This window comes from Chiloscyllium punctatum, chromosome 17, assembly GCF_047496795.1.
Source record: "Chiloscyllium punctatum isolate Juve2018m chromosome 17, sChiPun1.3, whole genome shotgun sequence".
Classification (NCBI taxonomy): domain Eukaryota; kingdom Metazoa; phylum Chordata; class Chondrichthyes; order Orectolobiformes; family Hemiscylliidae; genus Chiloscyllium; species Chiloscyllium punctatum.
In genome coordinates this window covers 96,139,335-96,166,357 of record NC_092755.1, presented here as the reverse complement: position 1 = coordinate 96,166,357, position 27,023 = coordinate 96,139,335, and the positions used below count along the sequence as shown (strand labels likewise).

General features: G+C 40.4%; 1 protein-coding gene across 1 annotated transcript in view; it reads right to left on the bottom strand.

Moving 5' to 3' along the window:
* Nucleotides 1–27,023, bottom strand: part of LOC140487662 (uncharacterized) — a 269,506-nt gene that overhangs the window by 135,888 nt on the left and 106,595 nt on the right. The window contains exons 12-14 of the mRNA XM_072586945.1: nt 24,180–24,227; nt 16,744–16,800; nt 9,621–9,701 (exon numbers count right to left, since the gene is read on the bottom strand). Coding sequence (XP_072443046.1) covers nt 9,621–9,701; nt 16,744–16,800; nt 24,180–24,227 — 186 coding nt within the window. The remainder of the gene's footprint in view (nt 1–9,620; nt 9,702–16,743; nt 16,801–24,179; nt 24,228–27,023) is intronic.

The following is a 27,023-nucleotide window of genomic DNA, read 5'->3' as shown; positions in this document are numbered from 1 at the left end:
GAATCACCTCCAACAACTTACCAACCTGCTGTCAGACTCAGGTCTATAATTACTAGGCTTCTCCTTATAGCCTTTCTTAAAAAATGGCACAACATTTGCCCCCTCCAGTCCTCTGGTACTTCACCCATGTTCATAGATGAGACAAATATTTCTGCTAGGGACCCCACAATTTCCTACCTAACTTCCCACAGTATCCTGGGATACACTGATCATGTCCTGGAGATTTATCTACTTTTATGTTTCCTAAGACCTCCAGCACTTCCTCTTCTGTAATGTGAACTATTTTCAAGACATCAACATTTATTTCTGAGTTCTCTATCCTCCATTGTTTTTTCAATATCGATGTTAGTGTGCAATTATTTTCTTGGAAAATAAGTGACTGACCATTTAATCCCCATCTCATCTTTTTACAACACTGCACCAAACTGCTGTCGCTGTCAACAGTCAGTTTAAATATTTTCTCAAAGCTTGGTGCTGCTAACACTGGTGTGGTTGTCAACATAACTTTCCAATTGTAAAGGCACTCTTGCATTATTTTTCTCATTTAAATTTATTGCCTCTCTTTGGTAAGATTCTCAGGGGAGACACTACCATGCTAAAATTCAGAATTAAGTTCCAATAAAATTCACTTATTCCCATATTCTGCAGACTTATGCGCTTTGTCTTAGCCACTGAAAAAAGCACTTCTGTATTACTCAATCTGATTAATGAAAGTTCAATGTTTGAATTTTCAGGATTGAATATTACATTTTTTCCCAAGTTTGTGTTGCATTGAGCCTTTTTTTGGCGGCATTCTGACAGAAGGCCTAGCAAGCTATCTAACCAAAGCTGCCTTGTTAACCACCTACCCTTACGACCAATTCTGGCCTCACACAGTTTGCAGATTGACTTGCCACTCAATGCTAATCCTGGAATTTTCCAAAATCCGTTGCCATCTCTAAAAACCCTTTGTGTTGCTGGATAAGCTGGTAGTACAGAGCTGCCCTACGTGATTCCTGGCATTTTCCCTAGCTCTGGCAGGCAGAGAGTAATTGGCACTCTGTTGTATGTCTTGCTGGATGGTGTTGTGCAGAGTTAGAACCTTCTCTTCCCTCAGGACCACCAGTGGAGATCATGACACCTGACTATGCCAGCTTGGTCTGAGGTTGCCAATCAGGTTAAAACAGTTTCAGCTATCTTGGGGAATGCACAGCACATTGCAAAAAGACTATCTTATCTCCAATAACTCATACTCACCTTATCTTGGATTGTGTACACACCTCTTCCCAAGTGCCTTTCCACTGTTATTTCTGCCCTGTGCCATCTTCTATCACTTGCTGTAACCCACTCCAACCCATGAAGCTGCTAATCTTACACGCACTCAGCACAGCCTAATCACTCACTCAGGACACCTCCCCAACTGCATGAATAGTAACAGCTGTGCCACCTACTTTCACATCTCTTAATACCTGTCTCCCTCTCTTTGCAGAATTAAAATAGCCACCAATAAGGAAGAAAGACAACATTCAGCTCCTCACCCTTGTGGAAAACATCCTGTCTCTGACAACCTTGAAAGGCTATTTATAAGCCCCTGGCCCAATATTGGAGGATGCCCTCATTCACTATACCAGACCCTTCTCAGTGAAAGCTATTCTCCATTGACTTAAATGAAGCTTACTGACAACCATGACAAGCTTCCTTCCCTTGTTTGCGCTCCAGCCAAGTTAAGACAAAAGTAATATGAACCTGTTATTTCTGGTTGAGGGGAGCAAAGTGAAAAGGCAAGGCAAGGCAAGACAATGTAAGACAAGGAATCCATGAATATCCAGTAGGCTCAGGTAGTGAGCAAAGACCCCAGATATTAGGCCTGTTTTAGTCCCTGAGTGCGTAATGTGCTTGTTGCAGACTTGTAATGATAATTACTGGTGCATTCCAAAGTGCTCTATTGAAGAGCAGAAGTGCACTGTAAGTCGATTTGATATGTGCCAGGATGGTTTTGAAAGGCTGGCACATATCAGATGCCAATGTCAGTGGATGTGGGGTGCATGTGGCTGGTGCTGATGAAGCATGTTCTAAGATGTTGATGCTCAGAGTCTAACATGAAGATCTTTTGGAGCAAGTGACAATCTAAATTTGCCAAATACTTGCTCTGGTTTTCATGGCAAATTTTATTGACATGTAACTTGTTTGTTAAGCTTGGCAACAGTTGTTAAGCTGAATATTAGTGAGGCAAGTTGGGCTATTAGCAAGGTATTTAATGAGCAATAATCCTCCTTGATAGGAAACTTGCAGCTGCTGAGCAAGAAATTCATTGTGTTGCTTGTCAAAAGAAACAGATGGTCCCTAGGGAGTACTAAGGACAAAAGGGACCGCAGTGTACAAGTCCACAGATTGCTGAAGGTGTCAGCACTGGTAGGTAGGGTGGTGAAGAAGGCATATGGGATACTTGCCTTCAAGAGTCTGGTATAGAATGTAGGAGCAAAGAAGTCTTGTTGCAACTTTATAGAGCATTGGTTAGGCCACAGATGGAATACTGTATGCAGCACTGGTCACCACACAATTGGAAGGACATGATTGCACTACAGAGGGTGCGGGGTAGAGACATTTGGATGTTGCCTGGGATAAAAAGTGTCAGCTATAAAGAGAGACTGAGTAGGTTGGGTTTGTTTTCACTGGAGCAGAGGAGGCTGAGGAGTGATCTGATTGAGGTGCACAAAAGTATGAGAGACATAGATAGGGTAGATCTTGAGAATCTTTTCTCCATGGCAAATGTCCCAAAGACAGCCCAAGTGTAAGGTGAGGAATTATAGGTTTAGAAGGAATTTGAGGAAACATTTTTTAACCCAGAGGGTGGTAGAAATTCGGAACATGTTTTTTGATAGGTACTCTTCTAATGTTTAAGAAGCATCTGGAGGAGCACTTAAAATGACAGGGCATAGTATGCCATCAACCAAATGCAGGTAAATGGGATTAGTAGAGTTTGGCGTTCATTGGTAAGCGCAGACACGATGGGCCGAAGAGCCTGCTTCTATGCTGTGTGACTCTAAAAGATGGAATGAGATGCTCCTGATGTCAAGATGGACTTTGCTGGACTTCTCAATTGATTCTGCCATAAATCTCACTATTGCCCACATTGCTCAGACCTCTATAAAATGCCATTCTTAATTTCTCATTCATTTTGATTTATTCCCTATTTCTTTCACCATGGTAAATACACTTGAGTATCCACTCTGCCTTGGAGTCTGTTTAACAAATTAAGATGAGAAACTTGCTGATGTTTACTTTAGAATACCCACTCATCACATAATGCACCTATTTCTTTTTATTTGATAAAGTACAGTGAACTTTGCTTTTAATGGTTCCCAGGAACAGGTAGCAATACTAATACCTTGTCACCAGCAAAACAATTCTCAACTTTGTTATTTTCAATCTTCACGAGTTTTTATTGTTTGTGAAACCAACCCTTTGGCCAACTCATAACTTTTGGTTAGCTTTTTTGTGGAAATACACGACATAGGTTGGAAATATAATCTCTGAGCCTTGGTTTGGTTCCTCTTGCTTGATGTCTATTTATCAGTTGAAAAAGACTAAATCCTGTGGACTCATTATGAGCATCCATAATGGTAAACAAAAGCAAGGAAATTTCTTTATCCTAGTCATTAGGACATTCCTGATAATAAGTTCTAATCATACTGTTTAAAGCTTGATGCCATCTTTCTAAAGTTCTTTGAGATTATGGATAATAAATTAAAGATATAAATTGTTTAATCCCAAAGTATACATTATATCTTAATATTTGTAACAATTTGAATCTTGAACTGATTGTATTTATTTGGGTAATCCATATCCTGAAAAATGCTGACCTAATATTTGCACTACCTGGTTTGCTATAATTTTCCACAAATTGCCTCAGAAATTCTTGTTTAAATATGCATAGCTGTAAAAAATATATTGAGTTTCACTCTTGGTTTTAAGCAGGGACCTACAAAGTCTCTTAAAACCGTGCGAAATAGTTCTTTGAAAGCTGATATCAGAATTAAAGACACAGGTTTAATTGATGGTTAATGTTTCCCAACTACTTGACAATAACGGCATGGTTGGCAAAATTTAATCACATATTTATGTAATCTTTGTCAAAATATTTCAGCATTTTAGTCTGTGTTTTCCTAATACACAAGTGATTTGCCATTGGAATTTTGTGAGTTACTCTTCTTTGATATAGTACTCATATAAACCCACCACTCAGTGGACAAATGCCTATTCCTGATTGGTTGGTAGTTGAAGTTATTTCCATTTCCTCATCAGTAATTTATCTTTTGAAAAATAACACTCATGTACTGAATTAATCCACAAATGCCGGTATTCATCACCAAGTCATCCTTAATTTACACATGAAAAGTCCTTGATTTTAGTACCGCCTCATTCAGAGTCAGCTACCAGAGTGTTAGCATCTCTGACAATCACAACATGTACTGGTTCTGATTCAATTTCTGAGTAGGCTATTCAGTATCTGTCTCTCAACTTAGCATCCTCCTAGGCTATACCAACTGCTAGAGGCTACAGAAAAGCCAGTGAGATTAATTGGCGCATATACACTTGGTGCGGAGAACAGGAATCAATCAGACAGCATGACAGACCACACAATTGCTTTGAATGCAGCTGTGAACAAATGTAAATGCATTCCTGAGTGTGCAGATTAGGTTAAATAAATCCTAAGAGTTACCTGAATCCAAAGGAAGAGGCCACATTTCCCTACGATGAGGCAAGTAAGTCTGTAGTGATATTGTGAGATCCTGGGGACAGTCAAATTCTACTCTTGGGAAAATACATGATCTTCCCACCTGAGAATGCACTAAGTGCCGAGGTGTAGATAAAAGGAATTGATGGAGGCTACATGTTCGTCCCTCTTTATTGGATGCAACTGGTATACCATTTTTTTATTAAGACCAATGACTGTGGGAATTGCTCATGGATGGAATCGGCTTGCTTCCCCTTAATGGCATGGCAGAAATAAGGATAGTAGTTGTCTGTAAGAAGCCCATGATTTCATGTAAACCGAACAGCATGAGAAAGTGTCTTGCATTTTTACTGACTGTGGTGACATAGTCTATGGCCAGACAAATTCAACCAGTGGAAGCTGAGGAGGCATCACAAGCAGAAGAACCTCCAGTTTTGTACCTGAAATATTTCTCAGGAGTACTGAAAGACTTCAAGGAAGTAATAAATAAAACTTCCTTAGTCGCAACCGAACAAGTGGATTGTCTGTTAAAAACACCAGCTCAGGCAGCTTACACTGAAACCGACAGAAGCAATCTCTGAATGTTACTACATTAAAAAATGAAATCCTTGTGAGGAAATGGGAGACTTCCTTAGAAACCTGCAAATGAGGAGTGAGCAGTGATCCATCAGACAGTGGTGCCACTGAGATACTGTAGGGAAATATTGCATATATCTTATGAAATTCAAATGGCTGGGCATGTCATTATATGCAAAATCCAAGTGTACAACAACTACCACTTCTATTAGCTCTAGCTCCAACAGACTAATGGGGCTGTTTCTGTGCTGTATGACTGTATCACTCTATATCCAATCTTTTACCCACAAATGCATCTAGGATGTCACTGATGTCATTTTCGTCAGAGCAGACCTGTTTATATCCTTTCCTGCAATGTGTAGAGTCCAGCAGCTGAAGCAATTACATTTTTCACCATCAATGGCTTCCCCTGGAGGCAAAGCTGCACACGCACTGCTTTGAGATTGTCCAATCACTAGTCTGCAGAGCTTGACAACAAAAAATGCTTCCATCAATGTTCAACCAACAATTGTAGCCAGATTTTAGATGTCTGCTTCAGGTAATCTGGGAGCCACCATGATGCATACATACTGGAAAATTCACAGGTTCCTACATCCTTCCAAAGTCCTCAGTCATATAGGGCTGGCAACTGGGAGGCAAGGGCTACTCTTTCCAAACACGGCTAATGACACCTGCGCAAAATCCTCCGTCCAACACAATGCCGTCTATGCTTCCACCAAAGACACAGTGAAACAGGCCATAGGCCTCCTGAGAATGTGGTTTTGATGCCTAGGCCAGCAGAGTCTTGCTGTATAGCACAGAAGGGGCATCGCATCATTGTGGAATTTGTGCCCTTCGCAACTAGAGCTAACAAAAGGAGGTTATCTTGCAAGCAGAAAAACTGGAGGATCAACTCCAATTTTCTAAGGGTGAAGATAAAGATGCAGTTCAGGACATTGATTGGAGGGACATCAAAGAAAAATTATGCAGTAATGCATCATTAGATGCAAAAGTCCTAGTTGAAATTCCATGCAGGATAAATGTGCTGCACTCAGACTTCTTTCCAATATCTAACTTTCTGGTGTTATTTTTTTAAAATTCACTCATGGGATATGAGCAATGCTGACTGGCTAGCATTTATTCCTACTTGTCTTTGAGAAAGTGGTGGCGAGCTGCTAATCAGTGCAGTCCATGTACTATAGGTAGAACCACAATGCTGTTAGGGAGGGAATTCCAGGATTGTGATCCACCAAAGGAAGAGCAATATATTTCCAAGTCAAGATGGTGAGTGGCTTGGAGGGGAACTTGCAAATGGCAATGCTCCCAAGTACTTGTTGTCCTTGTCCTTCAAGATGGAAGTGGTTGTGGGTTTGGAAAGTGCTATCTAAGGAACTTTAATTAATTTCTACGGTGCATCTTGTAGACAGTTCACACAGCTGCTACTGAGTGTCAGTGGTGGAAGGAGTGGATGTGGTGCCAATCAAGTCAGCTGCTTTGTCCTGAAAGGTTTTAAGCTTCTAGAGTGTTGTTGGAGCTGCACTCATTCAGGCAAATGAGACTATTTCATCACACTCCTGACTTGTGTCTGGTGAACAGGTTTTGGAGAATCGGGAGAGAGTTACTCACTACAGTATTCTGAGCCTGATGGTGATACTTATCGTCATGAATAAAAAAAAATGACCCTTCTTCCTGTCTTGCAGGGCATTGTGGATCATCTAGAATATTGCACTGACACATGCTGCATTCTCATTACAGGCTGGCTATGTCTGGTGATGTGGCATCCTTTGCTATCATCAGTAAGAAACACTGCTCTCCATTCTATCACACTGTTGAATCAGAATCTCCAGATCCTTGTTGACAAAGTGAGGAAGTGACTTGTCTTCCTGGGTCCTGAGGATAATTATGCAGGGCAACATTGTGAAGAAGAGTTCTTGGTCTGCTGCATCTTTAAGTGGTGCGCAGATAAGATTTAAATATAGAGGCAATGGTGTGAATGTTTCAATATTCTGGCAGTAGTATTTGTAACTCTCCTGCCACACAATTCCATGAGATGAAAGATGAAGAGTCTCGTTGCACAATTAAAGATGAGGAGCAGAGGACTGTGTGAAAAAAGTCACTATCTGGCATGGCAAATCCGGCACCACGAATCTCAATTGAAAAAGCAGTTTGCCAAGAAATAGGAAAACTCAGCCCTATGTTTAGATGTTTGTGTTGAGATTTTCTAACTCTTCTATTTATAATTGAAAGCTTTGATTTTTCTTCTTCTGTGTAATAAACTAATGTTCTGTTTTCAAGAATATCTGCAGCCTAATGTGGATATGTCTCAGGGACTAATCACCACTTTAACCAATTAAATATTTGATCGAACAAGCCAAGTTTCATTCTGCAATCTTACTCCCCAGTATTAGTTAACATCTGGGATTATAACAAAAGTTAATTTACAAAGCAACTCAGAAGATAATTGTTCCAAAGTTTACTGAATGAAGATGTGGACTTTATACTACATAATAATTTGGCAGGTATGAAATTCTTGGCATCTCTGTGAGTTTAAGACCAGCAGATAAGTTGAGAGAAATGGAGTTTTTGCCAGAAGAACATTCAGGACTGCTCCATGCTTCAGCAGTAGCAAAAGCCCAAGCTTATAAGCCTCATCAGGATAAAGTGAAAAAAGTGACTAACCCGGGGCCAAAACATTTTAGGATCAGAAATCCAAAAATATCAAAGGCAGCATCAGAAACTAGTCTCTACTAAGAAAACCAGATCATGCATGGAAGATTAGTTTGCTAATGATGAACATGAAGTGGCAACAACACTTGTGCATTGGCCAGAGGAAACAAATCACATAAATGAAGGCTTGAAATATTTAAATTAAAAACATGGAACAGAAAATCTAATACAAACTGATCTTCAATTAATATTCAAGTAATTATTGTAAAAAAGGCATTGAACAGAAGAAATTGCCAATGAATGGGAACAGTTGATTGAATGCCAGATTAAATTCCTGGACTATCAAACACTGGAACTTTGTGTTGAAATCATAAATGAAAGTTTTGAGTTCCAGTGCCATGTGGAGAACAAGAAAGATGAGCTATTTTAGATTCAGCTTACTTTAAAAGCACTCATGGAATTTTTAAGGAACAGAATGAGGAACTGATTGGAGCAGAGGCTCAGCTGAATGATAAGATTGGAGGTAAAAACAATGACTGCAGATGCTGGAAACCAGATTCTGGATTAGTGGTGCTGGAAGAGCACAGCAGTTCAGGCAGCATCCATGGAGCTTCGAAATCGACGTTTCGGGCAAAAGCCCTTCATCAGAAGATTGACCAACCTGAAAGGAATTGGACAATAAGACAGGAAAGAAATGTTTGCAGGAAACTGTGAAAGAAGTGGAAATGAAAGCACCAGTTTTGAAGAATCAGTGGAAACAAAATGAATAACAAGAAAATGACTTCTCTTGACACAGGTTTATTCATTGAAACAACATTTCCTATGGCGGATTGAGAGAGACAACAGTGAAGCTAGTTGTCAATCAGAAGAATATGCTTTCTTTAACAAACTTAAAGGTACTGTTGATAATGCATCCTCAAATGATGAATCAGTAATCCACAGTGAAAGGCAAAATGGGGTACTCTTTTCAGAAATGTACTGTCTACTGCCAAGTCTGGCTCAGTAGAAGGATGACAGACAAAGCTGTGATCAGTGGCACATCTCCTGACCTCTCAAAACATCTTCAATGCCTACAAAATCAAGTCAGAAGTATAACAGACAACAATCAGCACAATGATAAAATATGAATGTAGTACATTGTATCTTTTGAATTCATAAAAATTAATTCAATGGTATCTTTAGTGCTGCATCCTCTATCATCAAGGGCATATTAGCAAAACGATAAAAACATCCAACTCCCCGTTACACAGCATCGTGAGATGCCAGCATCATTGCAGGCACCACCACTTTCTGAGAGAAATTTGGAATGGCATTAAATGGAGTCAGTCCATGTGGCTCACATTCCAAGAACAGGGAATTATAAAATTTCTTTGCTGTCTTCAAGATTTTGTTTCCTTTCAGTATCCATCAGAACTTAATCCTAACTTAAAAATAGAACAAAATAATTCTTTACTTCTAACTTAAGTTTTATGGTCATGATGAACAAAGTAAATATTTTTGGACATGTAATTAATGATTACATATACAATGTTTAATACCTAATAACAATTCCAGTTTAAAAGTTCCTGCAAATAATTTCTAGAATCATATCTTCTGTTACTCAAAATTCTCAATGGAGGCATCAAAATGAGTTTCAGAGAAATGGTGTGTATGAAAAATGAAACAGATAATGAATATTTACCTTTACTGGGACGACCACATTTTTCTGTTTGTGTGCCACTATCATGTAACACTGCACATTCTTTCCCAAAAGCTTGTAAAACTGAAACGAAAAGTTGGCACAATTTAGGGATATGTATGCACTAAAAAGGATACTACTTCAAAGCATTCATAAAAAAGCCTGCTTGGTAAAACTTCAAGTTTAAAGAGTGAAGAAGGGCAGAGAAAATATTCTTTGTTGATATCATGATAATATGTTTCAGCATAATCTACATCAAATAACTTTTAAGAAGAATACAATTTTAAAAATGTATCATGGTTGTAACATGGAATTATGATGCGTAATTAACTCATGCCATTGGAAAATAATGCAAGCAGCATACAAATTCCGTGCTATAAACATATTTCCAGAACTGCAGCATGCTGCTTCAATCTTAAAACGGACCAATTAAAGCCTGCCTGCATTTCTTAAAACTGAGCAGCTCTTTGGCTAGAAATGGGGCGAAACATGATGAATGGTACACCAGGTCAGAAAGAAGACTCCAAGATTCTCAGATTTCATGCTAATCGGCCTGAGTCCAGAAGGATCAAAAAAGATGAGAAAAGAGCTCTATAGAAGAGGAACATGAGGCCCTGCAGATAGACACTGCAAAGGCAATTTGAGCAAATAGTTGTGGAATTCAATGCTAGGACAATGGCCTCGAAAGAGGCCTGATTGCAGTGTCAGAAGAAGTTTAATGATTTCACACAGGTGGTCAAGATAAATAAAACAACTTCAACTTCAAATTCTATATTCCATTAACTTTCTTTTATTCGACCAAGGAATGGAGGCTTTGCTGGCTAGGTCAGCATTCACCCAACCCTAATTGCTCTTTAGAAGGTCGTGCTGAGTTGCCTCGAGTGGCAAATCACAGTAGTGTGAATCTGCTCCCTTGGTATTTGAGGTAATAGAGATTAGACGTATTAATAAAGGAGTCTTGATGGATTACTGCAGTCTATCTTGTAGATGATTCATACTGCCTCCACTGTGTGTCAGTGATGAAGTGGGTGAAGGCTGAAGGTGGTTCAGGACTGCTAATGAAATGTGATGCTTAGACCTGAATAGTCTTAACCTCTTCAGTGTTTTTGACTCTGTACATACTTGGTCAATGGATACAATTCCATTACACTCCTAAATTATCCCTCGTAGATGGGGACAAGAATTTACTCATAGCAGAATTCCTGAACTCTGACTTGCTGTTGTAGCTACAGTAATTGTATTACTGGTTCAGTTCATTTTTTTGTTGATATGGTGAATTCTGCAATAGTAATGCCATTATGTCTGCAGGAAGTGTCTTTGTTTAGAATTCTATCAGATTACATGGATTGGTTGAAGTGGCAATTAGAGGCAAGAAGAAATATGCAGGAGCTAGGGGGTGTGATGGATAACAGTTATAGGAAGGAAGAAAAGCCGCAGTTACAGTCAGGTGGATGGGTTACCTCCAGGAAAGGTAGGAGAGGGAGGCAGGTAGTGCAGGAGTCTCCTGTGGCTATCCTCATCTCAAACATGTTTTGGAAAATGTAGAGGGTGATTGACTCTAAGGGGAATGTAGCATGGACAGCCAAGTTTCTAGTACTAAGAATGACTCTAATGTAATGAGTGATATGTCAGGTTCTAAACGATTGATTATGATGGGCAATCTCTAGTCCGAGGAATTGACAGACATTTCTGCAGCCAGCAGCCAAAAATCAGAATGGTGCATTGCCTCCCAGGTGCCAGCATCAAGGATATCTTGGAGAGGGTGCAGAATGTTCTCAAAGGGGAGAGGGATCGGCAGGAGGTCATTGTACACATCGGAACTAATGACATAGGAAGGGATAAGGGTTTTGAAGGGAAAATATAGAAAGTTAGGCAGGAACTTAAAAAAGAGGTCCTCGAGGGTAATAATATCTGGATTACTCCCAGTGCTATGAGCTAGTGAGGATAAGAATGGGAGGATAGAGCAAATGAATGTGTGGCTGAGGAATTGGTGCAGGGGAGAAGGGTTCACATTTTTAGTTCATTAGAATCCTTGCTGGGGTAGAAGTGACCTGTACAAGAAGGATGGATTGCACCTGACTTGGAAGGGGGCTAATATACTGGCAGGGAGATTTACTAGAACTGCTCAGGAGAATTTAAACAAGTAAGGTGGGGGGGTGCTGGGACCCAGGAAAATAGTGGAGAAAAAGATCAAAAGATCAATCTGAGACGGTTGGGAATGTTGGGAAAAGGAGTGAGTCAACCAGTCAGGATAGGCAGGAACAAAGCAGAGAACAAGGTAGGACTGATAAATTAAACTGCATTTATTTAATGCAAGAGTCCGAACAGGGAAGGCAAATGAACTCAGGGCATGGTTAGGAACATGGCACTGGGATATCATAGGAATTTCATCGACATAGCTCGGGGATGGACAAGACTGGCAACTTAATGTTCCAGGATACAAATGCTATAGGAAGAATAGAAAGGGGGCAAGAGTGGGGTGGGGGTGCGGGGGTGGGGGGAGGTGCGTTGTTGTTAAGGGATAGCATATGGCTGTGCTCAGGGAGAATATTTCTGAGAACACATCAAAGAATGTTATTTGGGTGGAACTGAGAAATAAGAAAGGGATGATTACCTTACTGGGATTGTATTATAGACCCCACCCCGCTGAGGAGAAGGGCATGGAAGATATAGTATGTGGGGAATTAGATAGTGGCATCTTGAAAAATTTCCATATTACAGAGGAGGAGGTGCTGGATGTCTTAAAATGCATAAAGATGGACAATTCACCAGAACTTGATCAGGTGTACCCTAGAACTCTGTGGGGAGCTAGGGAAGTGATTTCTGGGCTCCTTGCTGAGATATGTGTATCATTGATAGTCACAGGTGAGGTGCTGGAACACTGGCAGTTGCCTAACCTGGTGCACTATTTAAGAAATATGGTAAGGAAAAGCCAGGGAACTATAGACCAGTGAGCCTGACATCAGTGGTGGGCAAGTTGTTGGAAGGAATCCTGAGGGACATAATTTACCTGTATTTGGAAAGGCAAGGACTGATTAGGGATAGTCAACATGCCTATGTGCGTGGGAAATCATGTTTAATTAACTTGATTGAGTTTTTGAAGAGGTAAGGAAGAAGTTTGATGAGGGTAGAGTGGTGGACGTGATATAAATGGACTTCAGTAAGGTGGTTGACAAGGTTCCTTATAGGATACCGGTTAGTAAGGTTAGATTTCATGGAATACAGGGAGAACTCGTAATTTGGATACAGAATGAGCTCGAAGGTAGAAGACAGAGGGTGGTGGTGGAGGATTGGCTTTCAGACTGGAGGCCTGTGACTAGTGGTGTGGTGGGTCCACTGCTTTTCATCATTTATATAAATGATTTGGATGTGAACGTATGAGGTATAGTTAGTAAGTTTGTAGATGACACCAAAATTGGAGGTGCGATGGACAGCAAAGAAGGTTACTTCAGAGTACAACAGAATCTTGATCAGATGGGCCAATGGGCTGAGAAATGGCCAATGGAGTTTAATTTAGATAATTGTATTGTGCTGCATTTTGGAAAGGCAAATCAGAGCAGGACTTACGCTCATAATAGTACGGTCTTGTGGAGTGTTGCTGAACAAAGAGACCTTGGAGTGCAGTTTCATAGTTCCTTGAAAGCAGAGTTGCAAGTAGACAGAAGAGTGAAAAATACATTTGCTCTCCTTTATTGGTCAGACCATAAAGTATAGGAGTTGGGAGGTCATGTTGCAGCTGTACAGGACATTGGTTAGACCACTTTTGGAATACTGTGTGCAATTCTGGGCTCCCTCCTATTGGAAGGATGTTGTGAAACTTGAAAGGGTTCAGAAAAGATTTATAAGGATGTAGCCAAAATTAGAGGATTTGACCTATAGGGAGAGGCTGAATAGGCTGGGGCTGTTTTGCATGGAATGTCGGAGGCTGAGGGGTGACCTTATAAAGGCTTATAAAATCATAACTGGCATGGATAGGGTAAATAGATAGGTCTTTTCCCTGGGTTGGGAGAGTACAGAGCTAGAGGCCATAGGTTTAGGGTGACAGGGGAAAAATTTAAAAGGGACCTAAGGGGCAACTTTTTCACACAGAAGGTGGTGCATATACGGAATGAGATGCTAGAGGAAGTGGTGGGTATATTAATCGGAAGAGATTAGAAGGATGTGGGTCAAGTGCTGGCAAATGGGACTAGATTAGGTTAGGCTGTCTGGTCAGCATGGACAAGTTGGACCAAAGGTTCTGATTCTGTGCTGTACATCTCTCTACTCTATGACTCGATTTTTGCTCGGCTCCTTAATGCCATTCTAAATCAAATGCTGTATTGATCATGCATGCAGTTGCTCTCTCATCACCTCCAAAATGCAGTTCATTACTTGATATCAGTACAGAGCCTTGGTTCAAGAATAGACAAAAGAGCTAAACTCCAGAGGTAACTAGAGGGCGACAGCTTTTGACCTATCCACCCAAATACGATATTGTCTAGGTTTGATGCATTTGGACTGAGACTGCTTTAGTAGATCCAAAATGAGTATGGGGATCCATGCTCTTGCAATCCAGAAAATTGGAACATGGCGAATGTTAAGGAAAAGCAGTCTAATTGCAAACTACTGCAAATTTAGTCATGAGGGTGGACTGTGATCAGTTCTATCTGTCCTGCTAAGTTGGTCTGGACATTGGACTAGGGAGGGGGTTCACGTATAATCTGCGGATTTTTTTACAAGTCAGTTCATGACATTATCAAGACTGTTTGGCCACTGAGAGAATGGTCACAGTGATAAGGGAAAATTGCAGATAGTATGGGGTGACCAAGTTGTGTTCATGAAGTGGAGTGGGGAGGAAATGGATGGGTACAAAAAGTATGTCATGGTCACTTTGGCCTTGATATCACAATGAGGGATATGTAGAATTGAAGTAAGTCAAATAAAAAGTTGAAACCTCATTGTATTTATCCGAAAATCTAGTGAGCAATAATGTCTCAAGGTGGAAAACTGAGTTTCCAAAGGAAGAAGCGTAAGTCACTGCTTTTTCCAAGTAGATGGAGCTCAACTTGGCAATGTGAAGCTTTCTGTGGTAATCATAACTACAATGATTAAACAATGCAATTCACTTGCTTTCAATTATAATTAATCTGGAAGTCAACATTCAACACAGCATCCAATTACGAAACGCACTTACGAAATAATCATTGGGAGTAAAAAGTACTCACTGATTGCCACCTTGTGATCACTCGATCAACAAACTTAATGGAACAAGGCTTTCTCAATTACATCTTTATCTTACCAATTAGCCAAACCACACAGTCCCAAGGTTGAAAACTCACTTATTATAGTTGCCACATCCTCACATACAACAGGAACCGTGCCCAGGCATAACTATTGAGGTTCATGGGAGTTGCTAGGATGGGGTTCTTGGCAGTTGTCTACTAGTAATGGAAAATGGACACTTTGTTGGATTATCTTACATGAGGTAAATGTACTTAGCCCTAATTCTTTTGATTATTCAGTTCATTGCACTTAGATCTTTGTGCATGCTACATATTACCCTCTATGAGAACATGCCATTCAACTTCACTGTGAAGAACTACAGGGCTCAGGCATGTCTTTAAGAACACATGAAGTCAATGTTAGGTCTGTTTTAATATAGTTGTTCTTCTGTTCATGCTATTAATCCAAGGAAACAGTCGCAGAAGGCAGCAGAGGGATCATTTTCTACAAATCCAACATGTACAGCAGTCAGTATTAGCTACAACTACATCTAGAGGAGTAAGCAATGAGACATAATTCACCAAGGAAGTAGAGGGTTCTGTTGCAGAACCATAGCGACAGACATTGGTGCTGCTATCTGCAATGATTGACGTCCAGTGCAGAGGAAGACCAAGGGTATTCCAAGTCATTGTGTCATACCTATGTCACTAGATAAAAACTTATTTTCATAAGGACTCAGTGACAATCAATTCAACATGCTCGCTGCTTTAAGCTCAAAGGGAAAATTGCTCTGTTGGTCAAGAAATAGTTTCTGCATCAGCTTTCTGATGAAAGATCATCAACTTGAAATGCTAACTTTGTTTTTCTTTCCATTGATGCTACTTGAACTGCATTTCCAGTTTTATTTCAGATTTTAAATATCTGCAGCATTTTACTTTGTCATAGAAGGTAGGGACATTTTCAAGATGTGGGATTGGGACTGTAAACAACCGATAGAGATGTGTTGGAAAAGCAGGAGAAGAAATATGGAAATATAGTGTTGGAGGAAAGTGGACTATTCATCAATTTCAAATAGCATATTGAGTTTGATGAAGATGATAATTTGTTACAGTTGCAGCCTCAGTTCCATATTTAGAACTGATAGCAACAACAAATTCTTACAAATTTATTACAAATTTATTTCAGGGAGAGGATGGCATAAATTGATTGTCTCTGGACTGGTAACTCAGAGACCACATCATGTTCTGGGCTATTGGTTTTGAATCCCACCATTATAGATGGTTGAAATATCAGAAAAATGTGAATTAAGATCTCATGATGAAATCAATGTCTGTACTTAACCCCCTTTAGGGAAGGAAATCTTGCCTGGAGTCACCTATGTGTTCTCATGTGACTATCTAGGCCAAAGCAACCCTTGATTGGCACCACATCTACAAACATTCACTCCCTCTCCTAATAATGTACAGTAGTAGTGTACAAGATGCACTGAATAAATTCACCAAGAATCTTTAAACGACACCTTCCAAACCCACGACTACTTCCACCTACGAGACGAGGCCAGCAAAAATATCAGAGAACTACCTCTCCATGGAAGCAAGTTCCCCTCCAAGCTACTCATCATTCTGATGGAAAATATATTGGACTTCCTTCATTGTTGCTCAGTCAAAGTCTTGGAATTCTGTCCCTAGCAGTGTTATGACTATGCGGACACCAAATGGGCTGCAGAAGTTCCAAAAGGAAAGCTTACCAGCTTCTCAAGGGCAACTAGGGTTGGGCAATAAATGCTGGCCCAGCCTGCAGCATCCAAATCCCACTAATGAACACAAAAAAATTAAGTGTTTACAAAGTATGCTGAAAACTAATTTAAAAAGTCATGAAGTATAATGGAATTAACGAAATTATAAAATATTTCATAAATATTTACCTTTTTGAATAGACATGAATTCCTCTTGCATAGTATCGGTGAAAGAGGAGGTCACTTCTAAGGATAACAACAGTGTATATTATTAAACAGGAACAAACTTTCTGATCAGTCAATATATCCAAACCTAAGAGTAAAATCTCAGTAAGTCAAATCACACAGAAATCCCAGTAGCATACACATCACCTGAACTTTGCGATATGTAAGGTAGCCATTATGAGCTTTCAGCTGACAGCAGCAAAAGCAAATGGTGAATTAGAATGCCAGAGTCCTTGTAGCTAATATTCTGAGTGTTTCAGGATACATTGTAAGTTGAAAAGAAAGAGTTAGAAAGACTTAATATTTCCCAATGAAACTCTGATATTGTATATTATCCAATCACTTTCACCACTGACAGTTTCCAGACCAAACTTGCATAGGTTTAACATTTAAAAGAAAATAGTAACTTGGCAACGGTCAGCAGAAAACGTGAATTGGGCATGTACAATATCAGAGTTTTTTTGTGAACTGTTCTGAACTAATCTGCCTTTTCCTTTTAAACCTGAAATCTATCCAAGAAAAGCTTTTCATCTTTGGCACCGAGTGTTTACACCAATCAATAACAAGTGTTTAAAAAGCCCAATATTGCCTCTTTTCCAGATTTGGCTAATCTGGACGAGCCTATGTGAAAGTTTGGCTTGTAACAGGTATTATCTGACTGATTTTCTCAATACGCTCAGAATTTTTAGGATTTTGACTTTGACCTATCATGGTTGCACTGTAACTATATTTCCCTGCCAATATCATTAAAAATTTAACATTCTAAATCTTGGCAAGCCAGAAAAGGCAAATGGAACAATTGTGCAGATGATATGGCCCCATTTACAGAGGTACACGAGCCACTTCTTCTCCACAGCACAAACCTGTAACAGAGATCTCAAACAATTATGTAATCCCATTAGTGTATCATTGTACATTATTGGTGAGTAGTACAGGATGAGTTGGAATCTATAGGGATCAAGCACAGCATCCAGCACCAAACATTTTTCAAGGGCTTCTGGTTGACCTTACACTGAAAGAGCTATTCACAAACTTAAATTCTGTAATAGGGCAAATTCCAAAAAGTGCCATTTGTGGAAGTAGTTATGGAGAGGTTATAGTGGGCTTTCTGTTGAAAAGAACACATTTCACAAACAAGGCTGTTATAGCAGTAAACTGGCTGCTCCTTCCCAGCATGCAAATTACTTCACAAAGATGACATTTACATAAATGTGTTACAAACGTGACTGTTTTTTCATTATTTTTATTATTTTATCAATTTTGGATTGGAGCTGTGAACTGAGATCTAAAGATGACTAGACTGTGGGTGATTAATTAATTTTGCCCATTTGTGAGGCCAGGATTGGAAGTTAATTGAAGGCTATTTCAGGTTCTGCAGATGCTTATCACTAAGAAACAGCATTAAACAGGTAGAAGAAGTTAGTTGGTAATCAGGTCAGTGCCTGAAAATTGGTTCCAGCAAGTCTAGAAAAGATGGCAGATGCTGAATGATGACTGGGACTACATGGAGGAACCATTCAGTCTGTTGGGGAGTAGAGTTTGATGTGGATTTTAGACTGTGTTTCCTGTGAAAAGGCAGCTGGTTGTTCATGCCACAGCATGAAGATTTGAAAGCTCCTTACCCAACCTTCCATAAACAGTTGGTGGAAGTTCAGAGAATAGAAAACAAAGTTTTAAGTTTTACTGTGTATATCTAAGTGAACAGTAAAGGTGACCCTGATCAACATCTTTAGAAAATCAACCAAAAAAAAATCATCTATCCTTGTGGAACAATGCAGAGTAGAAACATTTAAGTAGTCTGGCCAGTTTTTGTTATTTTATTTATCCTGTAACTGTGCTTACTTGCGTGTCTTTTGTATGAATGATGCTGAAAGTAAAAGTTTCTGTATTGTTAATAAAGTGCTAAGTTGTTTGTTTAAGACAAAAACTGATGTCGACAGTTGATTATTCACAAATTCTGGGTTGTTCAAAATGTCTGATTAGGACCCACTGGAGTTAAATTTGAGGGTTTTCATTTTACCGTGTTTTGAATATTGAGGTAAAAAGGCTGATGTGATTTGTCTGCCTGTCTCCATGTCCTAACATAATTGGGGACTCAAGTCCTGGATCTTGAAAAGCAGACAATGAATGGATTTTGGTATTTAAAATGGGTAATCGGACATTAGATTTGTATTCAGACTTGAGATGACATTGGAAATAGTTAAGGAATTTCTGAATTTGTGAGAAGTTACCATGATACAGTTACAGGATAAGATCAAAGTTAATTTAGCAGAATTAACTTCCACACTGGACATAAAGTTGCCAGTGGGGGCAAGAGTAGAGTGGTGCTGGAAAAGCATAGCAAGTCAGGCAGGAACTGAGGAGCAGGAAAATCGACGTTTCGGGCAGAAGCCCTTCATCAGGAATGGTGTTGGCTGCCTGACCTTGAATGCTGCCTGACCTGCTGTGCTTTTCCAGCACCACTCTAATCTTGCCCCCACTGGCATAAAGTTGCCAGACAAACCAAGAAGGCAGACATTATAGATTTAATAATGAAACAGCTGAGTTTAATGGAAAAAAAAAGGTCAGGTGGTACAAGCAGTAGATCAGATGCATCAGAGAAACTTAAGTTGTAGTTCAGGCAATAGAAATTAGAAAATTTGAGATAGAATTCCAAAGAGCGTTAATTCCAAAGGGCAGAGAAAGAGAAACTAAGGGAGGAAAGAGAGAAAGAACGCGAATAAAGAGACAAAGGGAACAGGAAATTATATTAAAAATGAGACCTTTTTGGCAAGTTAAACTAAAGGTTTGAGAAGACTTGGAAATCTACAGCCATAATATGTTGTTCAGTCAGGAGATGCTTAAAGTGAAGTATGTGGAAGCACTGTTCTTGTTGCTTGAGAAGATGGCACAAATAAAATGGCCAAAATGAAATAACACTTACCCGTGCAAAGTAAATTAACTGGTAAAGCACAAGAGATTCACACATTCCTGTCAGAGGAACACTCTTGGGATAATGATGAGGTGAAAAGGGCTTTTCTAAGCACATATTAGTCCCAGAAGCATACAAGCAGAGGTTTTGGAACTTAAGGAAGCAGACTAAACAAATTTATATCAAGTTTGATAGAGTTAATCAAAATAATTTTGATAGGTGCTGTTGATAAGCATAACATCTGATGTAATGCTAGAATCTCTTAAAAAGGTTGAGAAAACAGGGCATTTAGAACATAATGTAAGAGCAAATTATTGCAGATGCTGGAATCTGCACTGAAAATAAAAAAAGTGCTGGAAATCACAATGGGTCAGGCAGCATCCATAGAGAGAGTGTAAGCTTGTTTTGACAAAGAATCATCTAGTTAATCCTATAAAAACTTACCTTGTGAATAGGCAGTCTCCATTTCTTGCAGTGGGAGCACTGAGAGCGAGGACCAGGGGACTGCTGGGAAGGTAAATTAATCCTATAAAAACTCACCTCGTGAATAGGCGGAGCGCTGCTGAGCAGGAGTGAACATGGGCGCGGCTGAGTAAGAGAGGTAATATATTTGGGCAGTTGCTTTACCCAAAATATAACTTTGGTAGTGTCTCCTACCCATCCTCCTCCGATAACCAAAAAGAAAATTTTGTGCGCCGATTTGGTAGGGTTACTTTTTTTTTCAATAGTCTCTTTGGGAATTCAGAACAGCGGGTATGGATGTTAGGGCTGTTGCATGCTCCTCCTGTAGAATGTGGGAGGTAATGCTCACCACTAGTGTTCAAGCTGACTTCATCTCCAGGAAGTGCACCCAACTCCAGCTTCTCGGAAATTGCGTAGGGAACTGGAGCTGGATAAACTTCGGATTATTCGGGAGGCTGAGGGGGTAATTGAGAAGAGTTATAGGGAGATAACCACACCTCAGGTACAGGTAAAAGGTAGATAGGTTACAGTTAGCAGACGGAAAGGGAACAAGCATACATTGCAGGGATTCCCTGTGGCCATTCCACTTAATAACAAGTGTACTGTTTTGGATCCTGTTGGGGGGGATGACTTACCAGGGGTAAGCCATGGGGTACAGGTCTCTGCTCAGAAGAGAAGGGGGGAGAGGAGTAGAGCATTAGTCATTTGAGACTCCATAAGTAGGGGACAGATAGGAGCTTCTGTGGGAACGAGAGAGACTCGTGGTTGGTGTGTTGCCTCCCAGGTGCCAGGGTCCTGAATTGTGGTTTAAGGGAGAGGGGGAGCAGCCCCAAGACGTGGTCCACATAGGCACTAATGACATAGGTTGGAAGAGGGATGGGGATGTAAGGCAGAGATTCGAGGAGCTAGGATGGGAGCGTCGAGCTAGAACAAACAGAGTTGTTATCTCTGGTTTGTTATTTGTGCCACTTGCTAGCGAAGTGAGGAACAGGGAGAGAGAGCAGTTGAACACATGGCTGCAGGGATGGTGCAGGAGGGAGGGATTCAGATACCTGGATAATTGGGGCTCTTTCTCGGTAGGTGAGACCTCTACAAATGGGATGGTCTACACCTGAACTAGAGGAGTACTGATATCCTGGGGGGGAGGGGGAGGTTTGCAAATGCTCTTCGGGAGGATTTAAACTAATGCAGCAGGGAATGGGAACCTGAATTGCAGCTCCAGTGTATAGGAGGTTGAGAGTAGTGAGGTCATGAATAAGGTTTTAAGGTCACAGGAGTATACCGGCAGGCAGGAAGGTGGTTTGAAGTGTGTCTACTTCAAAGCCAGGAGCATCCGGAATAAGGTGTTGTGAACTTGCAACATGGATTGGTACCTGGGACTTCGATGTTGTGGCCATTTTGGAGACATGGATAGAGCAGGGAAATGAACGGTTGTTGCAGGTTCTGGGGTTTAGATATTTCAGTAAGAATGGGCAAGGTGGTTAAAGGAGGGGGGGTGGCATTGTTAGTCAAGGACAGTATTAGAGTGGCAGAAAGGATGTTTGTTGAGGACTCATCTACTGAGCTAGTATGGGCTGAGGTTAGAATCAGGCGAGAAGAGGTCATCCTGTTGGGAGTTTTCTATAGGCCTCTGAAAAGTTCCAGAGATGTAAAGGAAAGGATTCTGTATAGGAGCATAAGTAATAGGGTAATTGTTATGGGGGACTTTAACTTTCCAAATATTGACTGGAAACTATAGTTTGAGTACCTTAGATGGATCTTTTTTGTCTAATGTGTGCAGGAGGGTTTCCTGACAGAGTATATACATATCCCAACAAGAGGTGAGGCCACACTGGATTTGGTGCTGGGTAATGAAACAGGCTAGGTGTTAGATTTAGAGGTAGGTGAGCACTTTGGTGATAGTGACCACAATTCAGTTATGTTTACTTTAGCGATGGAAAAGGATGGATACAACAAGAGTTGTAGCTGGGTGAAAAGCAATTATGATGCAATTAGGCAAGATTTAGCATGCGTAGGATACGGAAGGAAAATACAAGGCATGGGCACAATTGAAATGCGGAGCTTGTTCAAGGAACAGCTTACTGCATGTCCTTGATAAGTATGTAATGGTCAGGCAGTGAGGAAATGGTCAACTGAGGGAGCCGTGGTTTACTAAAGAAGTTGAATCTCTCATCAAGAGGAAGAAGAAGGCTTATGTAAAGATGAGATGTGAAGCCTCAGTTAGAGCGCTTGAGTGTTACAAATTAGCCATTAGCGACCTAAAGAGAGAGCTAAGAAGAGCCAGTAGAGGATATGAGAAGTCTTTGGCAGGTAGGATCAAGGAAAACCCTAAAGCTTTCTGTAGGTATGTCAGGAATAAAAAATTGACTACAGTAAGGGTAGGGCTTGTCAAGGACAGTAGTGGGAAGTTCTGCGTGGAGTCCAAAGAGATAGGAGAGGTGCTAAGTGAATATTTTTCATCAGTATTCACACTGGAAAAAGACAATGTTGTCAAAGGGAATACTGAGATACAGGCTATTAGATGAGATGGAACTGAGGTTCATAAGGAGAAGGTCTTAGCAATTCTGGAACATGTGAAAAATAGATAAGTCCCCTGGGCTGGATGGATTTATCCTAGGATTCTCTGGGAAGCTAGGAAGGAGATTGCAGAGACTCTGGCTTTGTTCTGAGTATTACGTACAGTTCTGGTTGCTGCATTACAGGAAGGACATGGAAGCAATGGAAAGGGTGCAGAGGAGACTTACCAGGATGTTGCTTGGTATGGAGGGAAGGTCTTATGAGGAAAGACTGAGGGACGAGGCTGTTTTCATTAGAGAAAAGAAGGTTAAGAGGTGACTTAATAGATACATACAAGATGATCAGAGGATTAGATAGAGTGGACACTGAGAGCCTTTTTCCTCAGATGGTGATGGCCAGCACAAGGGACAGAGCTTTAAATTGAGAGGTTATAGATATAGAACAGATGTCCGAGGTAGGGTCTCTACTTAGAGAGTAGTAATGGTGTGGAGTGTCCTGCCTGCAATAGTAGTAGCCTCACCAACTTTAAGGGTATTTAAATGGTCACTGGATGACAATGGAATAGTGTAGTTTAGATGGGTTTCAGATTGGTTTCACAAGTCAGCACAACTTCGAGGGCTGAAGGACCTGTACTGCACTGTAATGATCTATGTTGCCTCGAAACTTTAGCTTGCTCATTCTCCACGGATGTTGCCTGACCACCATGATTTCTAGTATTTCTTGTTTTCATTCAGAACATAATGGTAGGACTGGGGAGAGTCAACATGGAAGTAAAAGGAGAATCATGTTTATCAAACATGTTGATATATTTTGAGCAGAATAGATAAAGGGAAACAATGGAGATGATATATTTAGTTTTTCAGAAACTAAATCCCATGTTTGAAATTAGTAAATGAAAGCTGAGTATGTGGGATTAAGGTAAATGGTTTGAGAACCAGGAGAAAGTGAGGACTACAGATGCTGGAGGTAAAAGTCGAGAGTGTGGTGCTGGAAAAGCACAGCTGGTCAGGCAGCATCCAAGGAGCAGAAGAATCGATGTTTCGGGCATAAGCCCTTCATCAGGTTTGAGAACTGGTTACTAGCCAGAAAGCGGTCGTTTTCAGGTTAGCAGGCTGTATTTTGTGGAGAATGTATTCAATGACCAAAGACATTGGAGAAATGGCAATTATGAAATCAGAACTACAGTGAAATTGAGAATGATTCTGAATAATTGGATCAAAATAGCTTTAGAAAGAAAATTCTCAGGTTGTCTCAGAAAATATAACAGCTAATTTAAAAATTAAAACCAACTTTCCTTTCAAATGCTGCTACTGAAATTATTTTCTTGAGCAGAAGTACTGTGGAAATTCACTGTGTGTGGGGACAATAATACTCTTCAATGTCCATCCAGTTGTACTCAAAGAACAAAGTAATGAATCGTTGAATATAATTACATTGACCAGAAAGTAAGAGAATGCATATTCATGGCATACAGTTCAAAGCACTAACATATGCATAGAGTTTTACATACCTTTCGGCTTCTGACAAGGATCTGGTATTTCAGCACATGAATTATCGTCTGCAATGGAAGTGTATTTCACACGTTCAGGTAATGATAATGTAATAATACAGAGAAACCTCAATTATCTGAACAACACAGGCAGGGATACTCAAATGTTTGGAAAATCAAATACTGGATAACACAGTTTGGCCAAGCATTGGGACCTTGCGGTCTTGCTGGATAATTCGAAATTTCGATAATCGGATGTTGGATAATCGTGGTCCCTCTGCATTTCCTATGTGCACTTTTGTTCCATTTCTCAACAATATCACAAGGAAAAATAAAAATTATTTGCTTGACTTAGTGTGGATGATTTAATTAAATGAATTAAATTATAACTGCCAGTGATTAGAATTAACTGCTTATCAGATGGGTGTGCATTTAAGTAGGGCAGGATGATGCAGAACTGTTTCTTGATTGGCAGAGTTCTGTACCTTTTCATTTCTAATAATCTTCATGTACCTCACATACTACTCCCAAATTTCAATCAGTGTTTACTGGTTGCCATTGCCAATTAATGTGTAATGACTTTCCTCACTTCCCATACCTTTGCAACTTGTCATACAACTTTCACACTAGACTCATTCTAGATTGTTCAAATCATCTTTTCGGCCAGCGCAGTTACTTCTGTTCTTGTAGTACAAGTTGGCACAGAACATACCCCTGGCCAAGGTAAATTTGATGGCAATGGGAAGCATTTAATTGGGCAGATGGGGATTCCACAGTCTTCCTACTTCTGTTCTGACTAAGACAATCTTCTGTGGAAGTGTGAACAGCCAGAGAAGGTAGACCACATTGATATAAACACCATAATTAGAAAGAGGAATCAAGTACTGAAAGCCTATTCCAAATAGGTAGGAAAGATATTAAAATGGAAAATGACAAAAGCACATTCTCAGGAGTATTTATAGTGCCTTGAGCTAGTGAGTACAAGTGCAGAAGTGAACAACTGCACATGTGGCTGGAGAACTGACAGGAGGGAGGGGAGTAGAGTTCTGAGGGTTTGGGTCTGGTTCTGGGGTAGGTGAGACCTTTACAAGATGTATAATGCTGTGCACAATATAAATCAGGAAATTAGAGATGCATGCAACATGGAAAATACTGAAATAATGAACAACTTCAATTTACATAAATACTGTGTGAACCTAACCAACACTAATCCTGTTGAAGAGGAATTCCTCACCTGATGAAGGAGCAGTGCTTCGAAAGCTAGTGCTTCCAAATAAACCTGTTGGACTATAAACTGGTGTCATGTGATTTTTAACTTCCTGAAGTGTGTACAAGATGAATTTCTGGGACAGTGAGTTGAAGAAGCAAGTACAGATTGGATGACTTCAGATTTATTATCGTGCAATGAGAAATACCTTGTTAATAGTTTGCTGTGAAAGAGCCTTTGGGAACTGATGACTATAATTGGTGCAGAGACACCATCTTTTTATTTTTCAGTATTTTTGATTTTGGACTGAATTGATAAAGAACTGCTTTGAAAACCAAGGATTGTTGAATGATTGCAGCAGCAGAGATCCAGTGCTCATATATAACCAAACACTGACATATGCAGGCTGACACACAGTTTTGGGAACCTGGGTTTGAGTCCCAGCATGGCCGACTGTCTGAGTGGAGTTTGCACATTCTCCCCATGTCTGCGTGGGTTTCCTCTGGGTTCTCTGGTTTCCTCCCATAAACCAAAAGATGTACAGGTGAATTGGCCATGCTAAATTGTCCATAGTGTTAGGTGCATTAGTCAGGGGTAAATGTGGGGAGACGAGTCTGGGTGGGTTACTTTTCGAAAGGTTGGTGTGGACTTGTTGGGCTGAAGGGCCTGTTTCTACACTGTAGGGAATCTAATCTCATATTCTAATATTGACACAATTGGGAGACGCTTCCACCCACACCTTCATACATTATTTTTACCTGTAACATGGAAGTCAAGTCCATTTGCTCTGATGATACTCATAAAACTACAGATCACACTCAAATGTACATCAGAAGCAATTGAAAACCCTATAGAGTATCCTGTAGGAAAAGGAGGGCAGTGTTGGACAGGGTTTGGGAACAGGCGGGGTGTGGTGTTGGACGGGGTTGGGGGCGGGCGGGGTTGGTGTTGGATGGGGTTTTGGGGGTGGATGGGGGGCACGGTGTTGGACCGGTTTGGGGTGTGACATGGTGTTGTGCAGGGTTTGGGGGGTGGGCAGGGTGGTGGTGTTGGACGGGGTTTGGGGGTGGGTGGAGTGCGGAGTTGGGGCGTACGGGATGGGCAATGGGGGGTATTGGGGGTGAAACGGGGGAGTGAGTGGGGGGCGGTGTTGGGCAGGATGGGCTCACATGCGCTGTGCTGCTGCCTCCTCTCCTGAATGGGGAGCAGATCTAATATAAAATGCGGAGCCCCAGAGGAAAGGCATTGAATCGATTAACTGAATAATCAATTATCTGAACGAAATTGTGCCCACCCATCTCGTTCGGTTAATTGAGGTTTCTCTGTAAACATCATTCACAAAAATGTATTACATTTGTGTTACCACCATCTCTTCTCCCTCCAAGTCTCTGACTTTACAAATTCAATTGTTCTGAACAATTTGTTCAAAGTGTATTCATTTCAGACTTGGAAAATGGCAGGACGTCGGTTGAGAATGGTTGCTAATTCTGGTTTTGCTTTTCACCCTTACTGTACTGGAAGATCCATAAATCTCTTTTACAGAAGTTGTAAATTGTAAACTTTTCTGTCAGTCTTATATTTTGTTTGGGGACCTTTAATCTTTAAAAGGTAGACATGCAACATCCCATTCACATTAAAGGCTGCTTCCTCTGTTCCAT